Source organism: Trichosurus vulpecula, chromosome 8, assembly GCF_011100635.1.
Source record: "Trichosurus vulpecula isolate mTriVul1 chromosome 8, mTriVul1.pri, whole genome shotgun sequence".
Classification (NCBI taxonomy): domain Eukaryota; kingdom Metazoa; phylum Chordata; class Mammalia; order Diprotodontia; family Phalangeridae; genus Trichosurus; species Trichosurus vulpecula.
In genome coordinates this window covers 102252829-102265073 of record NC_050580.1, presented here as the reverse complement: position 1 = coordinate 102265073, position 12245 = coordinate 102252829, and the positions used below count along the sequence as shown (strand labels likewise).

At 36.6% G+C, this 12245-nt stretch overlaps 1 protein-coding gene across 4 annotated transcripts in view; it reads left to right on the top strand.

Moving 5' to 3' along the window:
• VTI1A (vesicle transport through interaction with t-SNAREs 1A) overlaps positions 1 to 12245 on the top strand; it is a 412420-nt gene that overhangs the window by 7948 nt on the left and 392227 nt on the right. For all 4 annotated transcript variants that reach the window (XM_036735997.1, XM_036736000.1, XM_036735999.1 and 1 more), the window contains exons 2-3: positions 6977 to 7035; positions 10728 to 10838. In XM_036735997.1, the coding sequence (XP_036591892.1) occupies positions 6977 to 7035; positions 10728 to 10838 (170 nt within the window). The remainder of the gene's footprint in view (positions 1 to 6976; positions 7036 to 10727; positions 10839 to 12245) is intronic.

Below are 12245 nucleotides of genomic sequence, written 5' to 3'. Positions count from 1 at the left end.
AGGGAGATGCATTTTCTTAATTCTCTTCTGGGTCCAGGGTTGGTCATTTTAATTACCTAGCTTCCAATTTCATTATTGATTGTCCCCAGGAGCTCTGATCCTCCTAACCTGAGGCAAATTGCTATCTATGGAGACACAATTGTCTCTTAAAGTAGTGTTCTTTCCAAGAACCAAAAACCTTCAGATGATGCCCAATGCAATGTCACTCCTTCCTATTATGGAATATCTCCTTCCATGGGAGTGTTCTTCTGTGGGACCGCCTTTCATCAGTGAACCAAGATTTTTCCTTTTTTACCCCCATTAGTCAATTTCTCCTTTTACCAATACACCCATTTTCCCATGGCCTCTCTTCTTCCCGAGAGACTACAGGAGTTATTTTCCCTTTGTTACTTACCATTGATTTGATTAGGGAACATCACACATTCCCATCTATATTTTATCTCTACTTTCTTTTTATGTATCTTCCCATTCTGTAGTTTAGTCCCACAACATTATCAATTCACATGTGTGTAGTTAAGAGTATTGTGAGGTTTAGTACTTGCTTCAGACCTATTCCTAAATAATAACTATCCCTTCTATTTTTATCTTTATCTCCCTGTGGGCTTTTAGAAAGGTGTCTCTCTCTCTCTCCTTCTCTCTCTCCCTCCCCCCTTCCCCCCTCTCTCCCTCTCTTCCCCCCATCTGTTTACATATATATATTATATATATATAAAATGTATTACTGCTTTTTTTAGAAAGATATCTCTTACTAGTTCTTCTGTTATTGTTATTTTTAGCCCTGTAGTTGTCCTTTTCTTTCTCTTTTTTCCTTTTTTTTTTTTTACTTTACATGATACCTGTATTTCTTTATTTTTTTTTGGAGGGAGGAAAGCAGGGCAATTGGGGTTAAGTGACTTGCCCAAGGTCACACAGCTAGTAAGTGTGTCAAGTGTCTGAGGCTGGATTTAAAGTCAGGTCCTCCTGACTCCAGGGCCGATGCTCTACTTACTGCGCAACCTAGCTGTTTCCTTTTTTGTGTGTGTGTACTGTCTGTAGTGCTTGAAGAAAAAACTTAATTTGCTTGATTTTTTAAAGGGATTTTTCAAATATCTTTCTTTTATTGAAGCTCCATCTTTTTTCGTTGTTGTTTAAGCTCAAGTTTGCAGGGTTTGTCGCCTCCACACCTTGAGTTCCTTTGTTCTTTTGAATATATTATTCTATTCCTTCATTTTCTTGTGGGTGCAGAATTTTTTTATGTTATTCAAATTTCCTTTCCTTTCTATTTGAATGCCTTTCTCCAGGTTAACTGCAGAATGTGTAGATTGTCACTGCAATAGTCCAGCTTAACTGCTGTGTGTTTGGGGCTTGAAGCATAGGATTTGGTTTTGTTTTGTTTGATATATATGTATATAGGGCCTTTCTGTTTTGAACTCCCTAGGACAAAGGTTCGGGACATTTTAGTTACTTTTTCTTTAGCAAACTTACAAATTACTTTCCAGAATGATTAAACCAATTCATAACTTCAACAGCATACTAGTATACCTGCCTTCCTTTACCTTCTCTAACATTGATGATTTCCGTTTTTTTATCTTAGTCAATTTGCAAGGCATAAGATTGTTTTGATATGAATAGCTTGGGGTTTTTTTTGTGATTTGGAGCTCTCCTTTATATGGTTGTTACTTGTTTGAAATTATTTTTTAAGAACTATATGTTCATATGGTAATTTCGCTACAGCCTTTGTATCGCCAGCACCTAACAAAGCCCTATATTTTAAATAAGGTCTTATTTAAGTCATAAGCCAAACTTGCCAACACTTCCGTGTTTCAGTTCAGTGGAAAGATATCTGACTTGTCAGTTTTTTATTCCTTCCTCTTGCCTTATTTTTAAGAATAAGGATTTTTCTAAATGGCCAGGCTGGTTCCTTCATTTAACAAACATCAGTTGAGCATTCACTACCTTGTTAGGTGCTGAAGGAGATACAGATGTGAATATGACTGAAACTTGTTCTGAGGTGCTTCTCATTTAGCAGTGGAGATAACGAATTCTATCTTGTATCATAGTAATAGATAAATGACATAATCAAATTAATGCTTTAAGAAGATCAGAACAGGCAAAGATTGGAAGCAAAGAGGCAACGATGATTAAAATATAGCCTCTTTGGAGACCCAGACATACTATATACATGTAGCCTCAGGAAAAAGTGGTCTTCAGGGTGCAGACTATGAGTTTCCTTTATAAATAATACCGCAAGAAAGTCAAATAGGCTTTTTGAAGCTTAAGTAAGTAAAACCCTTTGGATGGAGGACAATAGGATCCATTTTGCAGTGAGCGCTACACTCTAGTGAATGCTGTTAAAGTAGAGATATTCCAGTGTACGTATGTGAAGAAGTTAGGAGTATTGAAATAAGCAAAAAGATAAGCCCAAATGAGTTTGTTCATGTACAGACTTGACCTTCAAGTTGGGGTCATTTGAACTGACTTCTCATTTGTAATGAGGAGAGACGTTTGGAAACATACAATCATCATCTCCTTTTTTAAAATACAGAATGGTCATCAGCAATTGCAGAACTGCTCCTAGATTTCCTACAACTTTATCTTTGTGACTTTCTCTTGTGAAAACCATTCCGGTGTAGCTCATTAAGAGACATAAAGTGACCAAGGAACGGGCTTGGTAGTTTGTTTGTTTTTTTCCCTTTTATAGTCATGTATTCGCAGACTTCTGGTTTAAACAAAGTTTCGACTAAGTATTTCCTACTTAGTTCTAATGTTCTTTTTGTAGGATCTGTCAAGTAAATAATTATATGCTCAGTATGCACAGGGAACAGAGTAATATAGTGATTGATGTGCTAATTTCTAACTTATGACTTCTCAATCCTGGTTATTAGGGTATTTGAACATTTGTCTTGTCACCTCTGCACCCCCTTTACCCCTGGGAAACAGTTTAGCATATTGGAGAGAGCATTGGATAAGATATCAGGTTTGAATTCTTACCTTAGATACTAGTCATTCAGTCTCTCAAATCCCCCATATCTGTAAAATGGGGATCTTATTTGTCCTTCGTTTTCAAAGAGGACCAATGACATCACAGAGAGATATCATGACTTGTGCATGCATTGGATTTAAGTGAGGCAGAGTTGTACAAAGTCATCAGACTCACTCTTCCGGAGTAATCAAAGTCCAGTGGTAAGACAAAACTCAAGATAACTGGTACGTACTGTCTACCTTACCAGGTTTTGTTAAAAGAGTGCTTTGTGGACCTTAAGGCATTTGAAAGCTTGAATGTGAGTTATTACTTCAATACTAATAATATTATTTGGAAGCATGAGAATACTTTGTATTGTCAGTGGCATTCTAGGTACTACATGTTATCTCTAGTATTTAGGCAACAAGATGTAGTAGAGGAAACACTGAGCTTGGAGCTGGAGCCCTGCATTGTAATTCTACCTCTACTGTGTAACCAGAGTAAAGTAATTTTTCTTCTCTGGGCCTTCAATTCTTCAGTTTCTTCATCCATGAAAGGGATTTGGACTAGATAGTCTCTAAGGTACCTTCCAGTTTTAATAGGCTATGTGAGTCTTTGTATTTGTTAGGGTATCTGACTGGGGAAGATAGATAGTAAGGCCCTGGCAGCCTAAAAGGTGGTAGTCTACCCACAGAAATTCCCCATGAACCAAATTTCAGTTCAATGATCGATTGAACCCTTTTGCCATTTTCTTGTTCTTCATCTCCACATCTCTTTTAAATGAGGAGTTTCTTGGTAGGAAAATACTGTGGAATGGCTATTCACTGAGGTCTTTCATAGAAAAAAATGCAATAAAAATAACTAGACTTTCAGTAATATAGATATTTACATGGTAGATAAAGAATTGTGCTATTACAGGAAAAGAGGTAAAATAATTTTTTTTTAAAGACCATCCTTTTGGGAATCAGAGAAGATGTAATTTAAGAAGAGCAATGGAAGGAAAAGATAAAGATGAGAAAGAGGTAGTGTTATGTGGTTTCTTGAGGCTAACTGAATTGGTGTCCTTTCACTTCCTTCCTACCAACAGTCCCCCCCCCCCCCCAAAAAAAAAAACAATCTAGCTTCCTAGGCAGCCAAAAGCAGAAATATTTTCAAAGAGATCTAGACAGACTGGAGCATTGGATTGAATCTAATAAGATGAAGTTCATTAGGGATAAATGTAAAGTTATATGTTGTTATTGTTGTTCAGTTGTATCCAACCCTTCATGACCCCCTGGACTATAGCATACCAATAATGGCTGGGGGGTTTTCTTGGCAAAGATACTAGAGTGGTTTGCCATTTCCTTCTCCAGTGGATTAGGGCAAACAAAGGTTAAGTGTCTTGCCCACAGTCACACAGCTAATAAGTGTCTGCAGCAGGATTTGATTTTAGGTCTTCCTGACTCCAGGCCCACCACTCTGTCCATTGAGACACTTAGCTGCCTCTTGGGTACAAAAAAGCAACTTCATAATTATAAGAGGGCATGGCTAGATAGAAATTCTAAAAAAGATTGGGAGATTTTATTATACAACAAACACTAGAAGTTAGCAGTGTGACATGGCAGCTGCGTCAGTCAATGAATAGGCATTTTTATTAAGTGCCTCTTGTCTAGTAGGCATGATAGTAGGCCCTTGGGATACAAATACAAAAAAAAAGTTGAGCTCTCTCGGAGTGCATCAGGAGGAGCCTAGCTTTTAGGAATAGGGAGATGATCTTCCCTCTGTACTCTGCCCTCATCAGATGTCCTCACAAGTAGTGTGCTCAGTACTGGGTACATGACATTCATAAGCCAGAGCATCCAGAAGGTAACAGGGCCTGGAATCCATTTCATCTGAAGATCCAGAAAAGGAACTGGGCATATTTAGTCTAGAGAAGAAAAGATGCCAGGGGAACATGATAGCTGTCTTCTAGTATTATAGAAGAGGGATTAGACAAATTCTCTTTGGCCTGAGAGGGAGCATTGGGTAAAAGTGATAAGGAGGCAATTGTAGGCTCAGTATCAGGACTAACTTCTGAACAATTGGAGCTGTCTAAAAGGGGGATCAGCTACCTCAGGAGGGGGTAGAGTCTCCCTCCTTGGAGATCTTCAAGCAGATGTTGGATGACTTCTCATAGGGGATGTTCTAATGGCAATTCCTTTCATGCATGGGTTGGATTAGATGGTCACTGAAGTTCTTTCCAGTTCACAAATTATGTGATTCTGTGCTTAGCTGCTTAGTAGTACAGTATGGATGGAATTGTTTTGAAATGGTTTAAAGAAAAAGAAGTGAATCTGCCTGATGATTTAATGTTCACCTCAGGGGGAAGCTAGGTGGCACAGTGAGTAGAGCACTGACCCTGAAGTCAGGAGGACCTGTGTTCAAATCCAGCCTCAGACACTTGACACACTTACTAGCTATGTGACCTTGGGCAAATCACTTAACCCCAATTGCCCTGCCTTCCCCCCTCCAAAAAATAAAAATAAAAAATAATATTCACCTCAAGAGTTCTTGGCTCATGTCAGTGATCTTCAGACAGTGTTGATGGAAAGTAAGTGAAATTGCAAACTTATCATCTTTGAGAAATAATAACCCTGGTTCCTGCTTCATTGAATCATAGAATTTAGAATCGAAAAAGACCCCAGCTGTATCCTGTCCAAACCTATACCTGAAAGGAATCCCCACTCTAAAATATCCAGCCTCTGCATGAACACCTCCAATGAAAGGGGACCCATTACCTCCTGAGGCAGCCCTTTGCCCCTTTTGGACAGCTCTAATTGCTAGGAAGCTTTTCCTGACAGCCTCAATTGACTGCTTCACAGCTTCCTCCACTGGTTCCTGGTGCTATCCTCTGGGGCTAACCAGAACAAGTCTAATCCTTCTTGTATATGACCAGCCCTTCAAATACTTGAACACAGCCTAGGATCCTCTTTTCCAGGCTAAATATTCCTAGGCCTTTCAGTGGATCTTCAGAGAATATGAACTCAAGCCCCTTTAGTCATCTTGGTTGTATGCTCTGAATACAGTGCTCCAGATGTTGTTTGACTAGTGCAGACTGAAGAGGGATTATCACCTCCTCATTCCTGGAAGCCATGTCTCTCTTAATACAGCCCAAATCAGAATTAGCTTTTTTTTTCTTTGCCTGTCACACCATACTGTTAACTCATATTGACCCTGCAGTCCATGAAAATCCTCAGTTCTTTTGCAGACTGCTTTCTAACTAGGCCTCTCCCACCTTGTGCTTTTGCTGTTACTTTTTTGAACCCAAGTGTAGGACTTGACATCTCTGTTGAATTTCTTCTCCTTAGATTCAACCCAGTGTCTCTAGTCTGTCAATATCTTATTAGATCTTAAGTCTTTTATTTTCTGTAGTTATGTCTTAATCTAACTGTGTGTACATATATGTGTGTATATATATATATATATACACACATTAGTACATGTCTTTTAAAGATAAATGTATGTATATGTGTGTGTATATATATATATATATATATATATATATATATATATACGTATACCACATTTTGCCACATTAGAAAGGATAAAAAATATATATGTAAGTAGAATTGAAAGGAGACACGTTTTTGTAGTAGAATTTTAGCATTCTTAAGTATCATGTTTATATATGTATGGTTTTCTTTTAAGTGTATTCTTGAATCAGCAGTTGACAACCCATTTAACATTGTAATAACCTAATGTTGGTTTTTATTTTATTTTTCCCCCCAGTTAACCAAAAGTGCCATGTGACATATATTTATTAGAAAGTGTCCTCCACGGTCCTTTCCTGCTCCACATTAATAATCTTATTCTTGGGCAGTACCCAGCATTTTTATCTAGCGGGCCAGAAATCATTGTATTCAGAAATTCCTAATGGGCTAGCCATTTATATTACAGAATCCTCTTGAGCTGACTGATCATAAAGGAGAAAGTATCAATTGAAAATAATGATTAAAATGGAATTGACAAATATTAAGTTTATTTGAGTCTTTAATATTTACTGGATATTGTTTTCAGATGAGAAGAAGCAGATGGTTGCTAATGTGGAGAAACAGCTAGAAGAAGCAAAGGAACTGGTAAGTAGAATTTGACTATTAAATTAGAATACAGTGGTTGGCAATAGTGGATGAAATGTCTTCTTAGGAATTTTTCTCCTGTCAGTTTTTTAGCTCTTGAGGCAAAAGGAAGAGCTATTAATATAAAATAGTTTATCGCCTTGGAAAAGTGAAGATTTAGCCCCTTGTTATCACTTACAAAATATTTACTCACTGCCTGCAATTTATAATACCTTGTTAGATGATGGGCAGAAATTGTAAGATCTCTGTTATCTACAGAAATACGTATGTTTTCCATAGTAAGACATTAGTTATCTAGAATTTTTGGGTGAGAGAATTTCCCTTAGGGCCAAGGGTTTGACCCTTTACCTATCAAACCATTTTATTTTAATTTTTTAATGAGAATCTTTCTAACATATATTATTTACATCCTTGCTTTATTAAACAGAGGATGTGGACCACAATTTAACAGTTTCTTGTTAACACAATCATGTGCTGTAAATACAAATGGATGTATGAATGAGATAAGACATGGAGCTTGAATGACTTAGTCTGACACTTTGCTACTGTACATCATTGAAACTTACTGGTTTGTGTGCTGTTAACATGATACATTGATGCCCTCCGGGGCCACTGAGGTGGGTTGGCTGTTTTGACCTAACCTACCCTTTCTTGAAGTTCAAGATTCCTTATGTCTTACATCAAGTGCTCTCCTATTGAGGTGCAAAGCCGTTCCATCTTTTGGCTTTCCTTTGCTGAATCTCTTCTCTGCTGTCAGATTGTCTGCTGCTTGCCATCCCCTTCCCTGCTTTTAATCTTTGCCAGCCACTGCTGCTTTTAATCTCCACTGATTCAGCTGTCTGCTGCTCTCTTCCCTTTTCTCTCTACTTTTCTTCTTTCTGTCTCCTGTGGCTCTCCCCTGCTTCTTGGCTTTCTAGCAAAAAGGCTGCTCCCTTTTCTAGCCATCATCTGCTAATCAGAGTGCTCCATTCCTTCTGGTTGGCAAACTGACCCAGACTGCTGTGCATCAAGCGTAACTGTCAGATTGGCATTTCTTCTCAGCTGTTTATATTGTTGCTGAGATCTTAGGAGTAGCTTTTTTCCCCTCATCAACAACGTTGCGTGTTTTGTGGTAGGGATTCATTACTATGGTTTTGCAGTTGTTCCAGAGACTTCAGGATGCTGGAATTCTAGTCTCCATCTCACGCTTTTTTTTTAATGCAAAATGTTTTTAAATGAAGCAATAGAATTCCTGGCCTCGAGTATTTTATAATCTCTTTTTATTTTTAGAGATTTTTGCAGAAAATCTGCCCAGGATGATGATGTTTTTAAAATAGTACAAATAATTTTGGTTCAATTTTATAAAGAAAAATGGTTCACCTATAGATAACACTTTAGGACTTGAAAAGTGCTTTGCCCTAAAACTACTTCCTCCCCATTACTTCCTGTGGGGAAGGTATGTAAGGATTATTATTCCCATTTGCAGATAAGAAAACCGAGGCTCTGAGAGCTAAGATGTTTTGCCCATTGTCATGTGCTGCTATCAGAAGCAGGCCTTGTTCCAGTTTTTTGGCTTGAGTCCAGAGCTTTTTTTACTGTGTCATATACATGCTGCTTTGCCTATAGTTTTGCTTGCAGTTATTTGGGCTAATAGATACTTCCCACTATAAAATGTTCCTCTTTTGAGATAAAGCTATCTTATTAAGAAAATTCAGTTGTTCGTAAGAAGCTATTAATTTTTTTTTTTTAGAAAATGAATTAGGACTGGTATACTTCAAGAATCTATATGGTGCTCTTTCCTTTTACTACTCCATAACTTAATAGATGGTCTTAAAAGCTGTTTGGACCAAAAAACTCATCTCCACATGGGAAACCTGATGATGAGTTAATTTGATTTAGGTTGGTTCTTGGTTAGTAGTTATATGTGGGCCATCCCTGGGCCTACAGTTGAACCCTTGGTGTAGGATCTGCCACAGCTTGTAACTTACTAACATAGCCTTCTGCAACAAGGCCATGCCACAGTGAATAATTTTTTTTTTTTTGCACTTCAAGTTTTGCACATGTTATCTCATTAGGGCCTCACAACAACCTTGAAAGATAGGTGCTAAAGGTATTATGTTCTCATTTTAATACATGAGGAAACTGAGTTTCAGAAAGGTTTAATGACTTGTCTGTAGTCACACAGCTAGTAAGTGTTAGAGGTGGGTCCAGGGCTCCCTGACTCCAAGGCCAATATTCTTTGCACTACACTTACCTCTTAGAGGAGTAGGTCTTTAGTAGAGGACACACAAATCATGCACATCTGTGCCACTTGGCACCAATTTCTTACCGTTCAATAGTAATAAGAGATAAATGTTTAATGCCAGCATCAGTGATAATAATAGTAATAATCACCATCATAATAATGATAATAGCCAGCATTTATATAGCATGTTAAGGTTTGCAAAGCGCTTTGCACATGTTATCCATTGATTATGTTGGATAGAAATACAATCAGGCTTCAGAAAGTTTGATACTATTGTCAGAATGACTAGATACTGTATAGTCTCAAAATGAAAAAAAATCCTACATTGAAGTATTGAAACTAGAAATAACATTGTGATGTAATATCTCCTACTTTCAATTGCCAAAGGCTCTAAATTAGCACTATATGTAAATCAAACTTCTCTATCTGAAGGATCTCATTTTCTTTTTTTTTTAATTAAGATTTTTTATTTTTAGTTTACAACACTCAGTTCCACGTGATCCTGAGTTCCAGATTTTCTTCCTCCCCGCCCCCCGCCCCAAGATGGCATGGAATCTGATATATCTTCTACATATAACTTTACATTGAGCTTATTTACACAATAGTAAAGTTGTAAAGAAGAATTATTACCAATGGAATGAATCATGAGAAAGAAGAAACAAAACAAAACCAAAAAACAAAAACAAAAGAGAGGAAAAAAAAAAACAAAAGAAAAAAAAAGGAGAACAAACAGTTTGCCTCAGTCTGCATTCAGTCTCCATAGTTCTTTCTCTGGATGTAGATATCTCTCTCCCTCATGAGAAGGATCTCATTTTCATAGAAATTTACCTGCCAGTTCTAAAAGCCTATTTGCATCTATTATTTCCCCTCTTTATTCCCAAAAGATCCAGGTGCATCCTGAACTCTTGCAAGGTTGCAGCCTAGAGCCTCCTTCACTGTGGCTAGTATCAATAGTAATCTTCAAAAGTAGCTTCTGACATCTGTCAGAAGGAAGGGGAGGAACTGAAGGGAGAGACTGTTGGTTTAAGTAATGGATCCTATTTTCTTCCACTTTTGCCAGTTTCCCCATACTTCTGGGAAAGTCAAGAATAGAAACCAGGAACCTAGTGGATGGAGTCATCACCAGATTGCTCCAAAGAAATTTAAAGTAACATTTGCTTTTATAGCATTAAAAAATCTTCTATTTTGTCATGGACAGATTTTTAGCAAGGTAAAACAAGACACTTATGTTTTGTACTACTTCTTGAATAAGTACTTTTTGGAGAAAAGTTATTATGTAAGTTTAGTGAAAAATTAATCTCACCCTTAACATGAAGTAGCTATGTCATTTTGTACAGATCTCTTAACAGTTCTGTGTCTGTTTTCTTATATTTTAAAATCAAGACATGGAATTAGAAGTGCCTTCTATCTCCCAAATTCTGTGGTTCTATTATAGTCTTCAAATCACTTTTTTTTCTTCCATTATTAGCTTGAACAGATGGACCTGGAAGTCCGAGAGATCCCTCCACAGAGCAGAGGACTGTATGCCAGCAGAATGAGGAGCTACAAGCAAGAAATGGGAAAACTTGAAACAGATTTTGTGAGTCAAATTCACTCGTAGTCATATTTATAGGACTTTGTCCTGAATTTCTTACCTCTGATTTTTTCATTATTTCCTTTAACCGGTTTTAAATGAATAGAACTTAGTTGCTTATTGAAAATTTTGTTTAGGGAATCTAATGCTATCTTTTGCCAGCAATGGAATTTCAAACATGTCAGATCAGTAATTCAAACATGGGTCCAAATCATTCCCAAGTAATATATATATATATATAGAGAGAGAGAGAGCGCATTGTGAAGTACTAATTTATATTATATTATATATCTATATATGTAAATATATATATATATATATATATATATATATATATATATATATATATATATATATATATATATATATTTATAAATCATAATCCCCAACCTCAAGGATTTCAGTTTGTGCTCTTCCCTCAAATAAAGTTCTTTTATTTGGGAGAGAAAGAAGATTAAAATGTTTTTCCTGTTAATTATATTTTTTAAAATTTCTTGTTATATTACTGTATGACAACATTGATCTTTCTCTTTCTATGATTCTGATTTAAGTTCTTTAAATTTAAGCATATGTGTTATTTAGTATGGTTTATTTTTAGGTATTCAAAGAATAAAACCAGCACTGTCCTATTAATTTTAAATGGAAAGTAATCCTTTATATTAGGCACAAATTCATGAACAAAACTGAATCATTTAGCTTTGTGAAAACACATTATGGCTATGATCCTAGCAAAAGTCTTTGCTTTCTTCAACCTACCTCGCCCTCATTTTAGAGAAGGGAAAGGAAGGTGATAACTATCAGGAGACAGTGTTGATAACTAACTTCTGGAACTGGAGTTTTTTGGAGACAATACAGCATAATGGAAAAAGTACTGTCTCAGTTTAGGTGTTAAAACCTTTGGTTCTAATGAAGGCTCTGCCACATATCAACCATTTGTGTTTAGAGAAATCACTTAAATTACAGTTACCAGCAATTTCTTCAGGGAAAATAGAGATAATAGCCTTTCTTTCCTCACAAAGTTTTTTTGAAGATCATATGAGTATTTCACACCCTAGTTATTGAGGGTGAGGTGAAATTACTTTTCTTTTGAATATCTCAAAGCATTCCTTAGATGTGATGTTATTTGGATAAATATGATCATACAATCAAGGGCATTATGATATTGTCCAGTGGCCTGCAGTGTAGGTTTGAATTGTTCTATCAGATGGCAGCTCCACTCAGGGACCAAAGATCATTAGAATTAACATAACCTATCAGGTGGAGGTAGCTGGTGAAAAGTAGAAGATAGGTATTTATGTATTCACTTCTTTCTTTGGACAAAATTGTCCAAAGGTATTACTTTTAGTTATGATGTAAAATCACCATCCAGATCATTCACGTTATACAAATAGGGGAACGGAGTTGTAAGTATAG